At 47.9% G+C, this 23,432-nt stretch overlaps 1 protein-coding gene across 1 annotated transcript; it reads left to right on the plus strand.

The window, feature by feature from the left end:
* Nucleotides 1-11,953: 11,953 nt before the first annotated feature.
* Nucleotides 11,954-22,988, plus strand: LOC128047412 (complement C1r subcomponent-like). The gene is made up of 11 exons (XM_052639608.1): nt 11,954-12,067; nt 12,785-13,013; nt 14,940-15,132; nt 15,466-15,612; nt 15,702-15,898; nt 16,403-16,550; nt 16,658-16,779; nt 19,362-19,440; nt 19,759-19,914; nt 21,401-21,475; nt 21,907-22,988. Coding segments are annotated over exons 1-11 (2,118 nt in total). The 5' UTR covers nt 11,954-12,065; the 3' UTR covers nt 22,677-22,988.
* The last annotated feature ends 444 nt before the right edge of the window (nt 22,989-23,432 follow it).

Raw genomic sequence — 23,432 nt, forward strand, 5'->3', positions numbered from 1 at the left:
TGAAACCTGAGCAATGGCTCTCAGATCTTCTCTAGAACAGCCAGAGGAAAATGCCCAGAGGGACCCAGGAGAAGAGGGATGGACTTGCTATTACTGGGGAAAGGAGGGGCTTCTCAAGTGAGGTTGCTCTCAGATGTCTAAGTCGCCCCCAGCTCCATGTCAGGTCTTCAAAGGACCACACTGGAGAGGAGACTGCCCTCTGAGGCATGGGCCCCAGGGGTCGGACTCTCAAGACAATCAGGACTGAAGGTGCCCGGGGGTCCCCACACAAGCTCCTATCCTAATTACACCTGAGGGAACACAGGTATTAATAACGGGGGGGGGGGGTGGGGACACAAATCAGTCGATTTCCTTTTAGACACTGGGGCAACTTACTCCATGCTTACTGAAGCCCCTGGCCCACTTTCTCCCTGATCCCCTACTGTAATGGGGCTGTCTGGAAGAGCCAAACGTTATTATTTCAGTTGTCCTCTAAGCTGCAACTGGAACTCTGCTATTTCCACACAAATTTTTGATTGTGCCAGAGTGTCCCTCACCCCTTTGGAGAAGGATATACTAAGCAAGATCCATGCCTCTGTTTTCATGAATATGGAGCCCTCTCTTTCTCTCCCATTAATTGGACAAAATGCAAATCCTAGAGTATGGGCTGATGGAAAATCTGTGGGGTCAAGCACAGACTGCTATTCTTGTTATCGTCAAGCCCAAAGACCCTCACCTATTTCCACATCAAAAGCAGTAGTCACTGAAACCCAAGATTATGAAAGGGTTAAAACCCACCGTTAAGAATTTAGAGGAGCAGGGGCAATTAATTCCCTGTAACAGTCCATGCCACACTTTTATCTTGGGTGTAAAAATGTCGAATGATAAATGGAGATTAGTTCAAGATTCACAATAACAAATGAGGCTGTGGTTCCTTTACACCCTGAGGTGCCTAATCTTTATACTGCATTGTCTGAAATTCCTAAATGAGCCAGATATTCTTCAGTCATTGATTTGAAAGATGCTTTCTTTTCTAGAAGGGGTGAGGGCCATAGGCCCCAAGAGAATTAAGCCTATATTAATCATCGACTACCTATGACTTTAAGACAATTTAGAGTATTTGGGGCATCACAGGCTGTTGCCACATTTGGATTCTGGGTTATGGGGAACTTGTCCGCCCTTTATATAAACTTATAACTGAAACTCAGCAGGCCCAAACCAACAAGCTGGTTTGATCTCCAGAGACTCAAAAGGCTTTTAAGGCTCTTCAAGCTGCTCTTCTGCAGGTTCCGGCTTTGAGCTTGCCCACAGGATCCGAGTTAAGTTTGTTACTGGAAAAAAAAAAAGGCTATGGCCACATTGCTTAAGGGTAATTGCGACTATTGTTTTGCTAATACCTAAAGCTCTTAAGTTTATTAATGGGCAAAATCTCACTGTACTGACTTCTGATGTGAGTGAAATCTCAAACTCTAAAGTTAATGTTTTGATGACTGTTCCTTTGTTTGGGATGCGAAATGGAAAACAGGTTATGCCATGGTGATAGCTGAACAGGTTTTAGAAGCAAAGTCTCTCCCCTCTCAGGGATGAATGTTCAGTTAGCGGAGCTCTAGAGTTAAGCAAAAGTTAGCGAGTAAATATCTACACTGATTCCGTTTGCTTATTTGACTACATGCTCCTGCTGCAATATGGAAAAAAAGCAACAGGAAAACCTATTAAACATTTCACAGAGATTGAAAGACTTTTGATGGCCTAAGAAAGTAGCTGTTTTGCATTGCAAAGGGCACAAATGGGATGGAAGTAAAGTAGCCCAGGGTAATCAGCTGGCTAACTGCTGAATCCCTTTTTGAACTCCTTTACGAAGGAACCCCTTTCACTACAGATACCCTTGTTCTGGACAGGTCTGGTTGAACAGGAAGAATCTCAATATACAGAAGAAGAATTAAAAAGATAAAGAAAAGAGGAGCAAAGATTACTGAAAAGGGATGGATACAGTCTGAGGATGGAAGATTAATAATTCCTGAAAATGCTCAATGAAAAATTCTTAGAGGCTTACACCCAAAGTTTTCCTAAAGCCTTGGAATTAACTAACTATGTAACTCAACTTTTAGCGTTTCTACAGACATTACAGGAACTCTGGGAGGTGACTCCTGACCCAGCCTCTGAGTCAAACAATGCTGTTTGAGCTAGGAACCAAGATTCTGATAATAAAGACATTGGGACCTGGGGAGCAATCTCTCAAGCCCCTCTGGGAAGGCCCTTACCAGATGTGTTGGGGAAGCACACTGATTGAAACCGCCCACCCTGGCCAGGCACCGTAGTAACTATTTGCATGAGTTGTTTTATGACAGGAGATCCTGATAAGGAATACAGAACTAATAAGCCACCACCAACAGGAAGAGTTTGGGAAAGGTCGAAAGGAAACACCGCATGTCTGTCCACTTCCCAGAATCCCTCTCGCTAGCATCCATCTTGGCTGAGCGATGCGTGTGCCACCAGGAAAGACTTTGAATTAGAATAATTGGCCAAAGACCACCCGGAAACTAATGCCACCACCATAAAACCCGAGACTGCAAGCCACGCGGCAGAGCAGTTCTCCTGGGCTCCCTTACCCTACTGCTCTCCACCCGGGTGCCCGTTCCCATTAAAATCTCTTGCTTCGTCAGCACATGTGTCTCCTTGGAGCATTCATTTCCAGGTGTTAGACAAGAACCCAGTTTCGGGCCCTGGAAGGGGTCCCCCTTCCTGCAATATGTGGACCTCGTAATCTATGTGGGCCTGCTTTTGCTGATTGCAAAAATCCTGAGTTTGCCCATTTGACCCTCAAGACAACACCTTCCTGTCCTGGGCTCATTCCTATACCTCATTCCACAATCTGTCCAATTGCTGGGTTTGCAGAGTGCTCCCCTCCTCATCAATGGAAGGTTTCCCATGGTAGACATCCCCACTTCAGGGAAAGGACTTTTTCCAAGTCCACGACTACCTTTGCCAACAACAATCATATGTGATGTCTCTTCTTAATCTAATGACATCTAACAGTCCTAAAATGGACTGATGTAACCCTTTGTACCTTTATGGACATAACGTGACTTTTAACTTTGCTGATCGTTCTGTTTTTGCTGTTTGCTCCCTACACCTGTAACTGTGTAGCTGGATTTGTTTCTAGCTGCATGAAGTTATGGTTAATCAGTCTCCTACGAGTGCCACAGCCTCCTCCAACTATTACTTTGGGTCCCTGAATCAGAGACCCTTAATAGAAGGCTTAGGAGTATCTCTGTAGTTGCTAAGTCGTGTCTGACTCTTGCAACTCCATGGACTGTATAGCCTGCCAGGCTCCTCTGTCCATGGGATTCTCCAGACAACAATACTGGAGTGGGTTACCATTTCCTTCTCCAGGGGATCTTCCCGACCCAGGAATCGAACCCAGGTCTGCTGCATTGCAGGCAGATTCTTTACCAACTGAGCTATGAGGGAAGCCCCATAAGAGAATATGTTGCCTCAATAATTTAGGGACAACAACCCTTACCAGCTCAGAAGCAGTTATGGAATGAGAACACCCCACCCCTTTCCCTTGGCAACATAATTCTCCTAAGAGAAAATGAGAGCATTAATATCCTTGGTAGGGAGGCCAGAGGTCCCCAAGTGGCAGGCGGAAATAAAACTCCAAGAGGCAGACATTTTTTTTTCTTTTTCCTTCTAATCTTGTGTTGTCATGGCGACATCTGGTTCCTCTGGAACTTAACTTTAAGTTAAACCTTGAGCTAAGTGAAAGTGAAAGTGAAGTCGCTCAGTCCTGTCCGACTCTGCGACCCCATGGACTGTAGCTTATCAGGCTCCTCCGTCCATGGGATTTTCCAGGCAAGAGTGCTGGAGTGGATTGCCATTTCCTTCTCCAGGGGATCTTCCCAATCCAAGAATCGAACCTGGATCTTCCACATTGCAGGCAGACGCTTTACCGTCTGAGCCACCTGAGTTTTTCTTATGAAAATGATTTCTTAAGCTATATTAGTGAACTATGTATTTGCTTGGAAATCTACCTGTCTTCAAGATTCATGTCAAATGTTTTATAGCCCAGGGATGACTCACCTTGTGCCAATGCTATCTCAAAATGCATGTTGTGGGTGAGGGACCTGGTGCGACCTTCTCAGTTTTGAGGCATTTCCTTTCTCTAATTACCAGCTTGCTAACAGGTATATAACTCCTTGCTAAAAACAAGCAAGGGGGCACTCTTTCTGTCCCCTTCTGATGCCTATGTCAGAAGCTTTCTCTATCTCTTTTATACTTTAATAAAACTTTATACACAAAAGGTTCTGAGTGATCAATCCTTATCACTAGCCCCAAATTGAATTCCTCCTCTCCGGAGGCCAAGAATTCCAGCATCATTCATGTCTTGTAGCAGCAACCTTTCAGTTATAATTATTGAAATGGTGGGTAATGTGAGTTTATTATATTATTTTCTTCAGTGTATGTTTGAAAATGTGTGTGATGAAAAGTTAAAAATAAATAAAGAAGGCTGGTTCTGTTCACATTAAAAAAAAAAAAAATGCAGGGGGAAAGCCACATGCCCAGGAACCAATGAAGCACGATATTTGTGATCACGTCTTGCTTCCAGCTGATACTGGGCCTGGAATCAGAGGACAGGCCAAGTCTCCACTCAGCCACTCACCAGCAGAGGGACCTTGGGCTCATCATCTAACTTCTTAGCATCTTCAAGGATGAAACAGAGACAATGTCAGTTCTGTCTACCTTACACGGCCTGTCTGTCAGAACGACCTAAGGAAACAGAGAGAGTGGGAGGGCTCAAACAACTACAAGTTGAGAGGAAGGGAATTCTGAGTCTATGAGGTGTCTGCAGGCAGGTTCTAGGTGTGACTCACCTTTGCATGCTCCATGTCTAGCTGCTTCATTCATGCAGTTGATATAAAAATGACCTTTAGGTGTTCCTCTGGCTGCCCAGCGTCGAAACATCTTTACCACATTTGGGGAGCTCCTCACTGTGAGACTTGGGAACAGAGCCCATCTCCCAGGAGAGAAGGCGCACATGCAGGAAGCAGGTCCCTCAGCAGTCTGTCAGCTCTGGAGGAAGCCGTACCCTCATGCTCTGTTCATCAGAGGCCCTGTCTAGACTTTGAATCCAGAAGCAGTAATGCCAAGAAGCAGGCCCTACAGAACCTCTGGGGACAGTGCTAGCCACCCTAAGATTTAAATCAATTATACATCAATAAAATAATATTTTTTAGATAAAAGAAGTAAGTTCTGTGAGTATCTGAGGAATGAATGACTACATGAGTGCCCCAGTGAATTAAGACCGTTTACTAGCTCCTTCTAGCTGTGTGACTTTTGGAAAGTTATTTAACCTCTCTGAGGGTCTCACGTCCTTCCCTGTTCTCTATTTCCTGGGTATTCTTCCTAAGACATTCAAGGCCACAAGAATATAAATACTGTGGGGGGGGAGGGTGTTGCATAATAGTCACAATGTTTTAAATTTGACAGTTTTCATTCAATTAAAGATATATAAATTATATACATATATATATATATATATATATATATATATATATATATATATTGGCCACAGCATGTAGCTTGTGGGATCTTAGTTTCCTGATCAGAAGGGCCTCAGCTGCGAATGGGCCTGTGGTTGCCAGGTGGCCTCAGAATAGAAAGAGGGAAGGAGAGAGAGAAAGTGAGGAAGGAAAGGGGAACCAAGAAGGCCCAGAAAAGGAGAAGCAAGAAGCTTACCCCCTCTTCTTGAGGGTCAAGGGATAACCCAGAAAGGAAAAGCCAGAGGGAAGTTAACCAGATGGAAAATGAAGAAAGAAAAGGAACAGATTATCTGAAATAAGAGAAAACCCTCTATTGACATGGTCTGCTTTAAGGATACACAGACAGGCTCTCTTCCCCCAAATATCTCCCTACCTTGATGCTGTAGTGCCTGAAAGTCTAGCATTGTTTTAAAGTGTTTTGTGTGTGTGTGATGTAAAGCTCATATAACATAAAAATCACTAAAGTGCAATTCAGTCATTTTTAGCATGTTCACGATTTGTGCAACCTTTAGCACTTATTCTAGAACATTTCCATCATCCCCCAAAGAGACTCCAGCTCTACCTTCTCCCAGTCCTCTGGCCACCACTGACCACTTTCTATCTCTGTGGACTTGCCTGTTCTGGACATGGCATCTCAAGGGAATCCTATAATGGCTTTTGTATCTGGCTTCTCTCAGTTAGTGTGATCTTTTCCAGGCTCACCCGCGCTGTAATGCCTGTCAGTACTCCACTTCTTTTCACGTCTGAACAGAATTCCACTGTGTGGGTTAAATACATTTTGTTTACGCATTCAGCGATGGGTTGATATTTGGGTCATTTTCACTATTTGCTTTTTATGGATATTGCTGCAGTGAGCATTCCTGTACAAATTTCTGTTTTAAGAGTCTTCAGTTCTCTACTGGGATTGCTGGTTCACATCCCCAGTAGTTCAGCAGTAAAGAATCCATCTGCAGTGCCAGAGACACAGGAAACAAGGATGCATCTATGAGATGGGGAGATCCCCTGAAGGAGGAAATGGCAACTCACTCCAGTATTCTTGCCTGGAGAACTGCATGGACAGAGGAGCCTGGGGCACTACAGTCCATGGGGCTGCAAAGGGTCGGACATGACTGAGCACACACACACACACACACACACACACACACGTCCTAACTCTGTGTGACTCTTTGAGGCACTGCCATGCTGTTTCCCACGGTGACTGCACTGTTTTACACCCCCACCAGCAACAGATGAGGGTTCAGGTCCACCATTTGGGATCTTTGGTTGGTTTGCCTTTTCAGTTTTTTGGCTGAGTCACAAAGTTTGGGGTCTTAGCTCCCCAACCAAGGATTGAACCCAGGTCCATGGCATTGAAGGCCCAGAGTCCTAACCACTGGACCACCAGAGAATTCCCTCAGGTCCATCAGTTTTGAAACCCAGTTTTTTTAGTCAAACATGGCCTTTCTAAACTAGTCTTAGTCATTTCTCAGGTTTTACTCCAGAGCCACAGAGAGCTGAAACCTATACATAGTACCAAATGCTCAAAATAGTAAACTGAGTTACCTTTAGTGTTATTTTGTCTGTTTTATTTCCCCCTATTCTCCACTATTTGCTAAACTGTATTTAATGAGCATATATTAATTTTATTTATCTTATTTATTTTTATATCTAGCTATATATATTTTTGCTTTGGCAGGGAGAAACTTGTATCATTTTTTCAATCATCAAAATAGATAAATAAAACTAATACATACTCTTAATAAAATTTGGCAAACAGTGGAATCTATATGCCTGTGTCAACGTAGTTTGATCTAGACATATCTAGATATAGATAGAGGTAGATACAGACATAGGTACAGGTACATAGTTAAATCTAAACAGCATATTAAAAGATTAAAAAGCAGAGACATTAAAAGCAAAGCATATTAAAAAGCAGAGATACTACTTTGCCGACAAAGGTCCATCTAGTCAAAGCTATGATTTTTCCAGTAGTCATGTATGGATGTGAGAATTGGACTATAAAGAAAGCTGAGTGCCAAAGAATTGAAGCTTTTGAACTGTTGTGTTGGAGAAGACTTTTGAGAGTCCCCTGGACTTCAAGGAGATCCAACCAGTCAATCCTAAAGGAAATCAGTCCTGAATATTCATTGGAGGACTGATGCTGAGGCTGAAACTCCAATACTTTGACCACCTGATGTGAAGAACTGACTCATTGGAAAAGACCCTGATGCTAGGAAAGATTGAAGGCAGGAGAAGGGGACGACAGAGGAAGGGATGGTTGGATGGCATCACCAATTCGATGGACGTGAGTTTGAGCAAGCTCCAGGAGTTGGTGATGGACAGGGAAGGCTGGCATGCTGCAGTCCATGGGGTTGCAAAGAATTGGACATGACTGAGAGACTGAACTGAACTGATATAGTTATATGGATATAAATATATCCTCAGAGGAAAAACTTACCTTACCTTAAGAAACTTTTTTCTCCCCAGAATCAAATCATAAAAAGCGTGATCAATATAACAATGTCTTCAATACTGGTTTCAAAACAAGTTCATGAGCAATTGTCACATGGCCATTTCTTCTTTCTGCCCAGGGTATAAGCTAAGGGTATAACACAACATATGAAGGAACTAAAAGTGTTAAGTCATTCAGTCACGTCCAGCTGTTTGCGACACTATGGACTGCAGCCCGCCAGGCTCCTCTGTCCACGTAATTCTCCAGGCAGGAAAATTGGAGTGGGTTGCCATTGCGTCCTCCAAACCAAACCAGGTATTGAACTCGGGTCTCCTACAAGGGGCAGATTCTTTACAGCTGATCCACCAGGAAAGCCTAACACTAGGTATAAGTCAAGGTTGTTGTGTGTGGCTGGGCAGAGTGGGGGTCAGGCTGGGACTGAGCTAATGAGGTCCAGTCATGCTATATGCTATCAGGACAGAACTCAGAACCCCTAGGACAGATGGGAGAGCTCCTGCCAGGACTTACCTTCTTGGACCACCTCTTCTGCCCACACACCTGCCATCCTACCCTCTCAGTGAACACACAGCACACACACACACTGCCGTCCAGATATTAACTTGCATTTGCTAGACAAGATGCCAATTCTTTCTTTTCAAAGATTTTTTTGTGTGGACCATTTTTAAAGTTTTTATTGACTTTGTTACAATATTGCTTCTGTTTTATGTTTTGGGTTTCTTTTTTTTACGACAAGGCATGTGAGATCCTAGGCTCCCCAACCACGGTTCAGACCCTCGCCCCCTGTGTTGGAAGGTGAAGTCTTAACCACTGGACTGCCAGGTAAGTCCCTAGATGCCCCCTCTTTCTTCCCCCTGATCTGGCCCTCACCCTCTCCCCTATCTTTTGTCCTTCATCACCTGACAGGGCACAGACCCTGTGTGGGTCATGTCACGGGTCAGCCCTGCCAGCACATCCACTCCTCAGCTCCAACAAACACGCCTGCTGGAGAAACCCTCCAACCAGGATCCACCTGGCTTCTTCTGTGTGCCTGCTCTCAGATGACATTTAGTGATGACTTTCAGTTCAGTTCACTAGTTGAGTCACGTCTGACTCTTTGTGACTCTAAGCTACCCCATGGACTACATGGACAACTCTCACATCCATACATGACTACTGGAAAAACCATAGCATTGATTGGATGGGTTTCCACGCTAGCTCAGTTGGTAAAGAATTGGCCTGCAACTTGGAAGACCTGGGTTCGATCCCTGGGTTGGGAAGATCCCCTGGAGAAAGGAAAGGCTATCCACTCCAGTATTCTGGCCTAGAGAATTTTATGAAACCACAAAGAGTGGAAAACGACTGAGCGACTTTCACTTGACAAGACAGACCTTTGTCGGCAAAGTAACGTCTTTGCTTTTTAATATGCTATCTAGGTTGGCCATAGCTTTTCTTCAGAGGAGCTAGTGTCTTTTAATTTCACGGCTGCAGTCACCATCTGCAGTGATTTTGCAGCCCAAGAAAATAAAGTCTGTCATTGTTTCCATTGTTTCCCCATCTATTTGCCATGAAGTGATGGGACCAGATGCCATGATTTTAGTTGAGTTTTAAGCCAGCTTTTTCACTCTCCTCTTTCACTTTCATCAAGAGGCTCTTCAGTTCTTCTTTGCTTTCTGCCATAAGGGTGGTGTCATCTGCATATCTGAGGTTACTGATATTTCTCCCAGCAATCTTGATTCCACCTTGTGCTTCATCCAGCCCGAAATGAAATGTACCTTATTTCACATGATGTACTCTGCATATAAGTTAAATAAGTAAGCAGGGTGACAATATACAGCCTTGACATACTCCTTTCCCAATTTGGAACCAGTATGTTTCATGTCCAGTTCTAACTGTTACTTCTTGACCTGCATACAGATTTCTCAGGAGGCAGGTAAGGTGGTCTGGTATTCCCATCTCTTTCAGAATTTTCCTCGGTTTGTGGTGATCCACACAGTTCAAGGCTTTGGCATAGTCAATAAAGCACATTTGGATGTTCTTCTGGAACTCTCTTGCTTTTTCTATGATCCAACAGATGTTGGCAATATGATCTCTGGTTCTTCTGTCTTTTCTAAATCCAGCTTGAACATCTAGAAGTTTTTGGTTCACATACTGCTGCAGTGAGCGTGGAATTTTCAAAATTACTTTGCTAGCGTGTGAGATGAGTGCAAGCGTACAGTAGTTTGAGCATTCTTTGGTATTGCCTTTCTTTGGGATTGGAATGAAAACTAACCTTTTCCAGTCCTGTGGCCACTGTTGAGTTTTCCAAATTTGCTGGCATATAGAGTGCAGCACTTTCACAGCATCATCTTTTAGGATTTGAAAGAGCTCAGCTGGAATTCCATCACCTCCACTAGCTTTGTTTATAGTAATGCTTCCTAAGGCCCACTTGACTTCCCACTCCAGATTGTCTGGCTCTAGGTGAGTGATCACACCATCGTGGTTATCTGGGTCATGAAGATCTTTTTTGTATAGTTTTTCTGTGTATTCTTGCCACCTCTTCTTAATATCTTCTGCTTGTTAGGGTCATACCGTATTCTTTATTGTGCCCATTTTTGCATGAAATGTTCCCTTGGTATCTCTAATTTTCTTGAAGAGATCTCTAGTCTTTTCCATTCTATTGTTTTCCTCTATTTCTTTGCATTCTGTCATTTTTTGAGATTGCACCCAAGTACTGCATTTGGGGCTCTTTTGTTGACTATGAGAGCTACTCTAGTTCTTCTAAGGGGATCTTGCCCACTGTTGTAGATATAATGGTCATCTGACCTACTCTTCCTCCTACTCTCCCATTCCTGTCCATTTTAGTTCACTGATTCCTAAAATGTCAGTGTTCACTCTTGCCATCTCCTGTTTGACCATTTCCAATTTACCTTGATTCTGAACCTAACATTCCAGGTTCCTATGCAATATTGTTCTTTACAGCATCAGACTTTACTTCCATTACCAGTCACATCCACAACTGGTGGTCCACAGCCAGCCTGTTTGCCCAGCCCCTGGCGCCATGACCCTCAGGGGCTCACACTCTGGACCAGATGCTGAGAATATCTCCATCCCATCCTCAGCTGCCCTTGTTTCCCTAAGGGACAAGCTCATTAGCAGGCCTGAGTCCATTGAGAGGGGAGGAAGGGCCTTTTTCTTCTTCTTTTTTTTTTTTTTTTGCTGGGATCTTAGTACCCTGACCAGGGATCAAAGCCATGCTGCTTGCTTGAGAAGCTGGGTGTCTTAATCCCTGGACTATCAGGGAAGCCCAAGGAGGGTCTTAAACCAGACCCTACTGGTGCTTTGGGGTCACAGCAGTCCCTGTTCTACGTGTCATTTTTTTAAATTTCTTTATTAGCTGCACTACATGGCATGTGGGATCTTAGTTTCCTGACCAGGGATTGGAAATACAGAGTTTTAACCACTAGAACTTCAGGTAAGTTCCCTCCAAGTGTCATTGCTGAGGGAAGCAGGGCGGGACCCTAGATCAAGCAAGCTTCTCTCTCCTCTGCGCCCTCCTGCACTCCCCATCTCTAATCCTTGCTCCTGTCCCATTATCCTGGGCATTGACCCCTGATCATTCCTGTACCAGAGCTTCTGGCTAACTAAGGACAGGGAGAATGGGGTTAAAGGAGAAGAGAGGGTCACAAAAGACCCCCCTCAACTGCGATTTCCACTGTTCTTTGGGTAGGAACCCTGAACACTCAGCCGCAGTCACCAGAAAGGGCCCTGAAGAAGGGGGGCGGGATTCCCATCAGATTTAGAAAGGGACATCCAGGCCTCCAACCCAAGGCTTTTCTGTCCCTAAAAATGCAGAACCTTCTCCAGCCCTTACCCTGAAGGCCAGCAGGTGGCAGCACCATCAGGCATTTCACAACCAAAACTAAACCGAAACAGAATTGGTTTTTTTTTCTTTTTTGGTTTTGTTTATGCAAATAGTTCATTCCCTACAACATTCATCCCGGAATGGTCACCCCTTCCCCCTCCACAGTCCCTCCCTCCCCCTTCCCTCCTCTGCGTGACCCTGCTCTCTCTGCACCCAGAGTGCATGAAGACGCTGTCACGAGAGTCAGGGATCCAACAACAGGCCTTAAGAAATGTGAGTAAGCCTGGTGGGAACCAAGGAGGGAGGGAGACACCAGAGGGGACGATCCTGGGCACAGGGGGCCCCCTGTCCCAGACTTACTCAGGGAGGTGGGAGCACCCTGACCCTCCCCATACACCTGATTCCTCCAGTGTGCCCACACGTGCACGCTCGAAAATGTACGCCCTATCTCTCCTCCAGAGGAGAAAGGAGACTCAGACCCAGGAGATGAGGTCACACTGCCCTCCTCCTCCAGCTCATAGGGAGCAGCGAGGTGGGGTTGGGGGAGCCTGTCCCTTGGCCTAGACAGTCAGCCTCTGTGCCTGAGACCCTCTTCCATAGGCGGTCTCTCCCAGAGGCCTTGCTGAGCATGTGGGAGCCATTTCAGAGACCATGATTGGAAACCCTCACCCTTAGTTTACTGGTCCAAGCCAGCCCAATTCCTGGAAGGGGAGCAGAGTGATGCAACAGGGCAGGGAGGAGGCTGGGGAGAGAGGTGGGGGGAGCGTGATGACCTCTGGACTGGACACTGGCCCCGGGGAGGAGCACCCAGTGCAGCAGCTGCAGAGACCAGCCTCCCCCCTGCAGCCTCCCCACCCACCCTAGGACATCTCCCTGAGATCTAGAATGGACCGAGAGGAAAATGCCCAGCGGTACGGCAATCCCGTCCCCTACCAGCCAGCAAGGGTCTGCACCCCTCTCGCCCTACAGACACCTTTTTCCTTTTGGCAGGTGGCTCTTATACCTCCTGCTGCCGGTCCTGTTCTACGGGGTTGGAGGCGCCATCCCCACCCCTCAGAGGCTCTACGGGGAGGTGACATCCCCTCTGTTCCCCAAGCCTTACCCTAACAATTTTGAGAGGACCACTGTGATCACAGTACCCACAGGGTACAGGGTGAAGCTTGTCTTCTGGCAGTTTGACCTGGAGCCTTCGGAAGGTTGTTTCTATGACTATGTCAAGGTAGGGAGCAGATGAGGGGGGTGGGCAGAGGGAGAACTGAGCGTCTCTGGAACCTGGGGACCCGGGTTCTGACCAGCCTGGATAGGACACCCTGCCTGGGGACACAGCCCCAAGCTGGTGAAAGCTGATGGCCAGGTGGGGCTCTGAAAGTCCAGGGGTGTCGAGGATGGGAGGCCGCTGGTCTGAGAGACCCTCGTGGAGCACAGACGGGAGAAACAGAGAGGGAGGGAACAGGCCCTGCTCTTGGGGAATGCACTGTCCACAGGAGTCAGAAAAACCTTCCCTGTCTGCTTACTTGCCCGGAGGATTTTGGAAACTTCCTTGCCTCGGTTTCCCTGTTGCCATGGAGAGCGTCACCACTCCATGGCTGCCTCCTCACCAGGAACACAGGAATGTGGGGAAGCGGCTTGTGTGTGGTGGTGGCTCAAGGGTGGTCTGCAGCCAGGACAGTGGGCTCAGTCCCCTCTCCTCTGTCACGACCAAGGGCCCGTCCTAGTCCCTCTTTCTACATCCAATAAAAATGAGATTCCTGGAGACTTCCCCAGTGATCCAGTGGCTAAAACTCTGTGCTCCCAAGGCAGGGGGCCCAGGTTTGATTCCTGGGGAACTTAGGTGGGAAACTAGGATTCCACGTGCTGCACAACACAGCCTAAAAATAAAATTAAAATTTTAAAAATGAGGTTCTTGATTCGGGATTCAGATAGGGCCTACACACAGCCCATAAATACCATTTCCAGGAGATCCTCTAGAGGATATAAAAGGATACCATGGAAATGCTGTATCTTCCTACCCCAGAGGACTTGAGATGTCAGCAGTGCTCATAGGGAGGGTCCTGGTGGTAGGCAAAGTGGGGATGAAATAGGAGGAGGGACGTCTTCTGCTTTGCAGGAGTTAAGGAATCTGTGAAGGAAGAGGTAAGGAGAGCTCAGTGATGCTTGCTAAGCTGGCAGGTCCCAGATGCTCACACTCAGCTGAATATCAGGAGTCATGGCTGGACAGGAATGGGTTGACCAAAACAAGCTGGAAGGACAGGACAGAGGGTAAAGCAGACCATCCAGGCTCTAGGGATGAAGGTATGATAGAAACCAGGTAAAGGCAACCAGTGGGAGGCGGACACAGGAGGAGATGGGGGTAAAGAAATGTCTGACACATGTTGCTGTTCAGTCACCAAGTCGTGTCAGACTCTTTGCAAACCCATGGACTGCAGCACGCCAGGCTTCCCTGTCCTTCAGCATGTCTGAGTTTGCTTGAATTCATCCATTGAGTCACTGATGCCATCCAACCATCTCATCCTCTGTCATCCCCTTCTCCTGCCTTCTATCTTTCCCAGCATCAGGATCATTTCCATGAATCAGCTCTTTATATCAGGTAGCCAAAATATTGGAGCTTCAGCTTCAGCATGAGTCCTTCTAGTGAATAATCAGAGTTGATTTCCTTCAGGATTGACTGGTTTGATCTATTTGCTCTCCAAGGGACTCTCAAGAGTCTTCTCCAGCACCACAATTTGAAAGCGTTGGTTTTTCAGGGCTCAACCTTCTTTATGGTCCAACTCTCACATCCATACATGACTCCTAGAAACATCATAGCTTTGACTAGATGTATCTTTCTGGCAAAGTGATGTCTTTGCTTTCTAATATGCTGTCTAGGTTTGTCATAGCTGGGGGTCATAAAAAGGGAGGGCCGAGTCCCAGACACAGGATAACGTGCAAGGTCAGTCGGTGGGGATGCAGGACAGAGGAAAGGCCTCTGGGGAATTTGGAACAGCCAGAGCCCAGCAGGTAGAGAGCAGCTGGAGACCATCCAGGGGGGTGAGGGGAGTGGGGTGGGGCGGGATCCCCTCTCCGGGACAAGAGAAGGATGACCTTCATGACCTTCCATGTGGGACATGTCCCCTCAACAGCTTGTCTGCCTGTCCCTCCTCCATAGATTTCTGCTGATAAGAAGACCATGGGGAGGTTCTGTGGGCAGCTGGGTTCTCCCCTGGGCAACCCCCCGGGAAGGAAGGAATTCATGTCCCAAGGGAACAAGATGCTGCTGACCTTCCACTCAGACTTCTCCAACGAGGACAACGGCACCATCATGTTCTACAAGGGCTTCCTGGCATACTACCAAGCCGTGGGTGAGTGGCGCCTGCGCTGGGCTCCTGGGCTCAGACTGAGTGGGGGCCAGAAAAGGGAATTCTTGAATCCAAAGAATCGGGAAGCCAGGCCTTCTTGTTTTTTTCCCAAGAGAGCTTTTGCTAGGAGAGAACTATCCACCAGGGCCTTGTCCCCACTGAGCAGGTCCCAGAAAGAGTCAGAGGGGCCGGGAGTTCCAGGTGGCCTGAGATAACCTTGTCCTTAGGCCTCTGATGGGTGACCTCGCTGAGACCAGCGCCTCCACAGGTCCCTCCCCCGCCCCCCCCACCCTGGCTTTTGTGGAATTGAATCCTTCCTTCTGGAATCTTTTCCAGACCTGGACGAATGTGCCTTGCAGCTCAACTCGGTTGAGGAGGACCCCCCGCCCCGGTGCCAGCAGCTGTGCCACAACTACGTCGGCGGCTATTTCTGCTCCTGCCGTCCAGGCTATGAGCTCCAGGAGGATGGGCGTTCCTGCCAGGGTGAGGTCTTGCCTCTGTGGTCTCAGAGGAGGCAGGGACTGAGCAAGGTGGGGCTCTCTGGGTGACCCACTCTCGCTCTGCTCCCCCAGCCGAATGCAGCAGCGAGCTGTTCACGGAGCCCTCAGGCTACATCTCCAGCTTGGAGTATCCCGGACCCTACCCCCCTGACCTGCGCTGCAATTACAGTATCCGAGTAGAGCGAGGCCACACCCTCCACCTCCAATTCCTGGAGCCTTTTGAAATCGATGACCATCAGCAAATACACTGTCCCTACGACCAGCTGCAGGTACAGCCAACCCACCCCCAGAGAGAAATCCTTTTGTCCCCATCCCCACACGTCTCCTCTCACCCTTCCTCCTCACTGGACCATCTGGCCAATGGGCGCAGAAATGGCCGATGTCCCACATGAGTTGTCCTACACACCTGGCATCCAGGTGGCTCTAGTGGTAAAGAACCCATCTGCCAGTGCAGGAGATGTAAGAGATTCAGGTTCAATCCCTGGGTCAGGAAAATCCCCTGGAGGAGGCCATGGCAACCCACTCGAGTATTCTTGCCTGGAGAATTCCATGGACAGAGGAGCCTGGCGGGCTACAGTCCATAAGGTCGCAAAGAGCTGGACTCGACTGAGCGACTTAGTGCACAATCCAGCCGGTGGGTCCTCGGGAGACTTTCTCCCCTCCAGCTGAAAACATACACCAAGCAGAATCCACACCACTGGCACCACCGCCCTAGCCCTGTGTCTGAATTGGAGACATGACCCTCCCTCCGTCCACCCCCACCACCACCGCAGATCTATGTCAGCGGGAGGAACATTGGTGAGTTCTGTGGAAAGCAAAGGCCCGAGCGCATTGATGCCCAAAGCAACTCAGTGGACCTGCTCTTCTTCACGGACGAGTCAGGGGACAGCCGGGGCTGGAAGCTGTACTACACCAGTGAAGGTAAGGCTGCCCGGGGCCCCTCACAGGCCAGAAAGGGGGCAGGATGAGGCAGGTAGAAAGGAGGCCAGTGGCTCGGAAATAAATGTGCCCTCTGGTCTCCCTAACAGTCATCAAGTGCCCCCAGCCCAAGACCCTGGACGCATTCACCATAATTCAGGACCTGCAGCCTCAATACCAGTACCGGGACTATTTCATTGCTACGTGCAAAAAAGGCTACGAGCTTGTGGAGGTAAGAGCCAGGGCCGAGGGGAGGGAGCTAACCCAGAGTCCGGCATAATTCACACGGAAGATGGAAGCTCAGCCCCACATGGAAACATAAGCATGTTTGAGCTGGAAGGGTTACCCGGCCTGCTCCAACTTGACTGCACACTGGAAATAGGATTTCAAAATTCTGATGTCCAGTCCCCTGCTAGAGACTAGTTCATGGGTCTGAAGGGGAGCACGGGTGTCAGGATTACCTATAGTTACTCGGTGATTCTAATGCCCAGCCAAGTCTAAGAACTACAGGTCCTCGCCCTATAACTCACTATGCAGTGAGGAACCGAACAGGCAGGGGTGGAGTTGAAGCGCGAGGCCTCACTCACGCAGCCTCACTGGGATTGTGTACAGCAGGGACTGGCAACAAATGCCCTGCCTCTTGCTCCAGGGCTCTCAGTTTTTGTTTTTAAAACCTACCTGGCTTTACTCGACGATTCATGAATTGGGCAGCATTCCATCAAACAATCAGAAGAGGCTCCGTTTATATCTACCGGTGGTCTTTCCCCAGACACACCACCCTGTCCAGAGCTTTGCAGACCCAGGAAAGAATGCAGTTTGCTCCACCGGTCAATCTCATAGAAGCTAGGAAACTAAAACGCTCCTCTCGGGACTGCCTGGTGGTCCAGTGGTTAACAATCCACCTTCCAGTGCAGGGGGCGAGGGTTTGATCCCTGGTTGGGGAACTGAGATCCCACGTGTCTCAGGGCAACTAAGCCCATGCGCCACAACTACAGAAAGCAGTGAGGAACCAGTGAAGGCAATTAATAATATTAATTAATTAATTAATGCTATTTTTTATAAACCATACAATTGGAGTTACCCTGGCTAGGGACCTGGGACTGGACATCCCATCTTTGTCCAGTAGGTCCCCTCGGAAGACCCACCCTGAATCAGAGAAGAGACCTTCGGTTTGTTGTGGTGAATTCACCCAACAAACATTTTAAGTGTTGATTCAGTGACAGGCAGTGTTCTGGATGTGGGAGGTACAGTCAAAGAAACGTACATGTTCACACAGGTTTCATGGAACTTCCCTTTGAATAGAGATGAGTCAGCCAGATCACTGCTCGTTAGTCCAGGAAGGACTTGGGGGTCCTAGGCACACCGCCCACTCCCGTTCAGGTTGCAACCCGCCCTGTCTATGCCCCCAGCATCCTTACCTTGTAATCATTCACATCATCAACTTTGAACCTAGTCACACAGTTTATCTCACATTATTTACTTTTTATCTGACTCAGCAGTAAAGACTCCACCTGCAACGCAAGAGACAAGGGTTCAATCCCTGGGTGGGGAAGATTCCCCTGGAGAAGCATATGGCAACCCACCCCAGTATTCTTGCCTGGAAAAGTCCATGGACAGAGGAACCTGACGGTCTATAGTCCATGGGGTTGCAAAACAGTCGGGACATGACTGAGCGACTACATGATAATTTACATTTTGCTCAGATATCCTAGTTGTTATGCACATTCTCTTGCAGTCTGATCCAGGGCTAGCAATCTGAGATGATTGTTGGTGTTAATAAAACTCATTCGTGTTGTCCAATTACTTTTCGTTTCAAAGGGTGCTGTCTCCTGGCCTGTCCCCGCCATCTGCTGGCCTAGGACAGCGCTTAGCGTATGTCAGCATCTTGAGCCCCCTTGAAAGTGGCTGGGCTGCGCTAGCATTTTAGGAAAGGCCCTTAGCCTTGAGAAGACTGCAGTCTGGGGGTGATGGGGTGATATGGGGCTTACCTGGCAGGGCAGTCCAGAGAGAAGAAACACGGCCTTACTTCAGGGCAGAAAATTTTGTTTCAACGCAGAGAAAGTGCAACTGTGCTTGTGGCTTGTTTGCCTTTTAATTTAAAACTGTGAAGTTCAGGGACTTCACTGGTATTCCAGTGTCTGAGATTCTGCACTCCAATGCAGGGGGCCTGGGTTCGATTCCTAGTCGGGAAACCTGACCCCACATACCTCAACTAAAGATCCCACAATGAAGATTAAAGATCCTGAGTGCCACAACTAAAACCCAAAGCAGCCAAAATAAATAATAATAAATAAATATTTTTTAAAATAAAATTATGGGGTTCAACTGGACCTCAGTGGAAACTCTTGAAACCCCCTCAAGAGTCTAGAGAGGGGATTACTGGATACAACAATTAGCCCTAGCTCCGATATTATTTTTTTTTTAACTATTTATTTATTTACTTATTTGGCTGTGTCAGTATGTGGGCTCAGTAGTTGTGGCATTCGAGCTTAGTTGCTCCCCAGCATGTGGGATCTTAGTTCCTCGAACAGGGATCGAACCCAGGTCCCCTACACTGGAGGACAGATTCTTAACTACTAGACCACCAGGCAAGTCCCCCACTCTGACTTCCTGCTGTGTGGCTCAGTGAGCCCAGCTGTCAGTCTGGTATGAGAGAACCAGCTGGGAAGAAGGGCCCAGGAGCCACATCCACAGGTGTTGAGGTTCAAGGGCTGAGAGCTGACTTTGCCTCCTTACCGCTCCCCTGTGGGCAAGGGCAGGAGGGAGCCTCAGGGCCTCCTTGTACTAACAGCTGTTCCACCTCTGCTCCAACAGGGGAACAAGGCACTCCTGTCCTTCACAGCTGTCTGCCAGGATGATGGCACATGGCACCGTGCCATGCCCAGGTGCAGGAGTAAGTTGCAACTCAAGCATGTGTCTCCCCCCAGGAGAAGGGAAGAGGGTTGGGCCTAAGCGTGACCCCCAAAAGCCATTCCCCTGACTTGTCCTTTGAAGGCTGCAGCTCACGGGGAACCAGTCGGCCTTCATCTCTGCAGATGAGGGGCTCTGCCCAGAACTGAGTTTTATCCCATCCAATTATCATGCCTCACAAGAGCCCCCAATGACCATATTTCCCAAAGGCTCTCAGCATGTTCTGCGGGTTCCCACCCCTCCCACTGAAGTTCCAGTACAGTCCTTCTCAGTTCACACACGGCCCTGTGCTCTCTCCAAGTCAAGGACTGCGGGCAGCCCCGAAGCCTGCTCAACGGGGCCTTCAATTACACCACCAGAGAGGGGGTGAACACCTACGAGGCCCGTATCCAGTACTACTGCCACGAGCCCTTCTACAAGATGCACACCAAAGACGGCACAAGCGAGTCTGAGCGAGGTAGGGACACGTGCAAATGGCTGTCTTCTCCCTCTCGTTGGAACATCTGCAATTTCTTCCAACAGAGTCTCCAAGGAGGGAATATTAAGATATTTATCCCGGGCCCTGGCTTCAGGGGTGCCAAGAGGCTTCTAATAAGGTTGAAAGAGCAAACATTTGAGCTGATAGGATGAAAGACTCAAATCTCTCATAAACAGCTCTCTCTCGCCCCACCCCCACCATCACCACCCCCACCCTCCGCAGCACGCCCAACAGCACCCCCTCTACAGGTTTATCAGTGGGGTTTCCTCGGCCTTCTCCCCACATCCCCTCTCAGGTTGCTGTGCTGTGACTTTTTACATTACTAAATTACTTTCAGACTCATCAATGGGTATCTTAAAAGCTTTTTGATGAAAGAAATCACATGATTTGTAGGTTTAAAACATGCCAAAAAAAGAAAAAAATATCTTGTTTATAGGCAATTGTTGTTGCTGTTAGTCACTCAGTCACGTCCGGCTCTTTGTGACTCTATGGACTGTAGCCTGCCAGGCTCCTCTGTCCGTGGGATTCTCCAGGCAAGAATACTGGAGTGGGCTACCATGTCCTTCTCCATGTTTACAGGCTATATAAGGGTATTATTCAAGAGCTGGACTTTGAAGTAAGAGAACTCTCCATTTGCATCTTGGTTCTGGCACTTAGAAGTTATATGACCTTGTATAAATTATTTAAACACAGTTTCCTCAACTCTAGTGTTAGTCTGACTCTGAGACCTCATGGACTGTAGGCCGCCTGGCTACTCTGTCCATGGAATTCTCCAAGCAAGAATACTGGAATGGGTAGCCTTCCCCTTCTCCAGGGTACTTCCTGACCCAGAGATCAAACCCTGGTCTCCTGCACTGCAGGCTGGCTCTTTACCATCTGAGACACAAGGGAAGCCCTCCTTGTGTCTAGGAGGAGGGTAATGATGCACATCTGAAAGCATCACCAAGGTGCTTCAGTGAGATAAAATGTTGAGGTCAAGCAAGGTACACTGTCCCCAATCAGAAAACATAGCTACAGGTAATTCCCTGATGGTCCAGCAATTAGGACTCCATGCTTTCACTGCTGAGGGTTCGGGTTCAATCCATGGTTGGGAAACTAAGATTTGCACAGCAGAGCCAAACACCCTCAAAAAACAAAACAATAAAACATAACTTCCATTATCACCCACTACCCAGCACCAAGATGCAATAATGATAAGATCTTCTTGATAAGTTCCTTCCAGTTTTTGTGTCAACTTTCACACATAGGGATCACACTGAATATGAGTTAAGTATTCTGATTTTTCTATTTAGCATCAAAACAAAAACATACACATGAAGCTTTTCAGAACACACACTTTCAGTCTCCCATCCGCAGGTATTCCAACCTTTCCCTTTGTTCCTCCTCCATTCTGTCCTCGCTTTGGTACTCTTGGTCCCTGCCCACACCCACCCCCCAGCCTGAGCTCAGCCCCCTCTCCCCTCAGGGCTGTACACCTGCACGGCTCAGGGCATTTGGAAGAATGAGCTGGTAGGAGAGAAGATGCCTCGGTGTTTGCCAGGTGAGTGGAAGCCCTCCACTGTCCTCTGTGGCCTTGGCAGCCATGCAGGGTCTCGGAGGAGGGGTAGCATAGACAAGAGAGAGACAGTCCAGCCTGTAGCTGAAGACGGACATGGGGCATCTGAAGAAAGGAGAAGAGATGCCCCAGGAGAAGGGCAGATGACAGTCCTGGACTTTTCACTGAGCAGATGGGAGATCAAGATTAAATAAAAAGGGCAAGAAAAGCCCTGGGGAAGAAAAACAAGAACAAGCAGAGGTGGCTGACAATATGCCAAAGACCAGGGGTGAGGAGAGGGGTGGGGTGGGAAGATGGGAAGAGAGGAAAGGGTCCTGAACCAAAAAGAGGGACAAAGCAGAGGGGACAGGCCATGGAGGGAGGTGGGCGGACAGGCACTGACATTTCTCTCCCTGAACCCATCTTCTCCTCCCCAGTGTGCGGGAAGCCAGTCCACCCTGTCGAGCAGAGGCAGCGCATCATTGGAGGCCAGAAGGCCAAGCTGGGCAACTTCCCTTGGCAGGCCTACACCAACATCCATGGGCCTGGGGGCGGTGCACTGCTGGGGGACCGCTGGATCCTCACGGCCGCGCACACCATCTACCCCAAGGACCACGAGGCTCAGGGGCCCCCCAACTTAGATGTGTTCCTGGGCCACGTCAATGTGGAAGATATCACCAAGCTGTCCAACCACCCGGTCCGTAGGGTCATAATCCACCCAGACTACCGCCAGAAAGAGTCCCACAATTTCGAGGGGGACCTCGCCCTCCTGGAGCTGGAAAATAGCGTCACCCTGGGCCCCAACCTCCTGCCAATCTGCCTCCCAGACAATGAGACCTTCTATGACCCAGGTCTCATGGGCTATGTCAGTGGCTTTGGGATCATGGAGGAGAGAATTTCTCACAACCTCAGATTTGTCCGTCTGCCAGTAGCTAGGCGAGAGCTTTGCGAGCGCTGGCTCCGGCAAAAAAACAGGAATGATGTGTTTTCTGAAAACATGTTCTGTGCTGGGAACCCAGCCACAAGGCAAGATTCCTGCCAAGGGGATAGTGGAGGGGTCTTTGCAGTGAGTGACAGGAAAAATGACCGCTGGGTGGCCACGGGCATCGTGTCCTGGGGCATCGGGTGTGGTGAAGGGTACGGGTTCTACACCAATCTCCTCCACTACGTAGACTGGATCAAGAAAGTGATGGAAGTGGAAGACTGAGCTCAGGATTGCCTAGGTCAGAATCCAGACAGCAGTGTATTAAAAAAAATTTTTTTTATCTGACCAGTTGTTGATAACTTCTAAGAATCCATATTAAAATCACTAATGCAGAAAGACACCATGTGAAATAAATTCTCTTCTGTATAGTCCCATCCACGTTCTTCACCTGAAACAACCCAAAGGTCACCTTTATTTCCCCCAAGAATTGCACATGATATATTCCACCATATCTAGGTATCATTGTCCTCTTCCATTTTTATACCATGGTGTAACTGAATATACGATGTCTTCCAAATAAAATTTTATGGGAAAGCCCATTGTGTAAAATGAATTAAAAGCAGTATTTAATAAATATAAATATATTTAGTGACATCAGGGCTTCCTTGGCGGCTCTGCCATAGAGTCTGCCTGCCAATGCAGGAGACAGTTTTGATCCCTGCTCTGGGAAAATCCCACATGCCTCAGAGCAACTGAGCCCGTGCACCTGGGCTCCACGACCTTCCAGCCGCAACTACTGAAGCCAGTGTACTCTAGAGCCCGTGCTGGGCAATAGGAGAAGCCCACACAACAATGAAGACCCAGCACAGCCAAAAGACTAATTGATTTTTTAAAATATTTAGTGAAATCATATGTAAAATATTTTCATAGGAAGGCAACGGGAATAGTTAAGTTGCTGCACACATTTATCATTAGAGTTGTAGACACTTTATCTCGCTCTTTCATTTTGATTATACACTACAAAGAAAATCCTTATTT

This window comes from Budorcas taxicolor, chromosome 5, assembly GCF_023091745.1.
Source record: "Budorcas taxicolor isolate Tak-1 chromosome 5, Takin1.1, whole genome shotgun sequence".
NCBI lineage: Eukaryota > Metazoa > Chordata > Mammalia > Artiodactyla > Bovidae > Budorcas > Budorcas taxicolor.

Excerpts from the sequence above, each read along its gene's own strand:
- LOC128047412 (XM_052639608.1), top strand. Across the intron at positions 15,613-15,701 it reads GGATGGGCGTTCCTGCCAGG|CCGAATGCAGCAGCGAGCTG; the intron begins GTGAGGTCTTGC and ends CTGCTCCCCCAG. Across the intron at positions 16,780-19,361 it reads AAGGCTACGAGCTTGTGGAG|GGGAACAAGGCACTCCTGTC; the intron begins GTAAGAGCCAGG and ends CTGCTCCAACAG.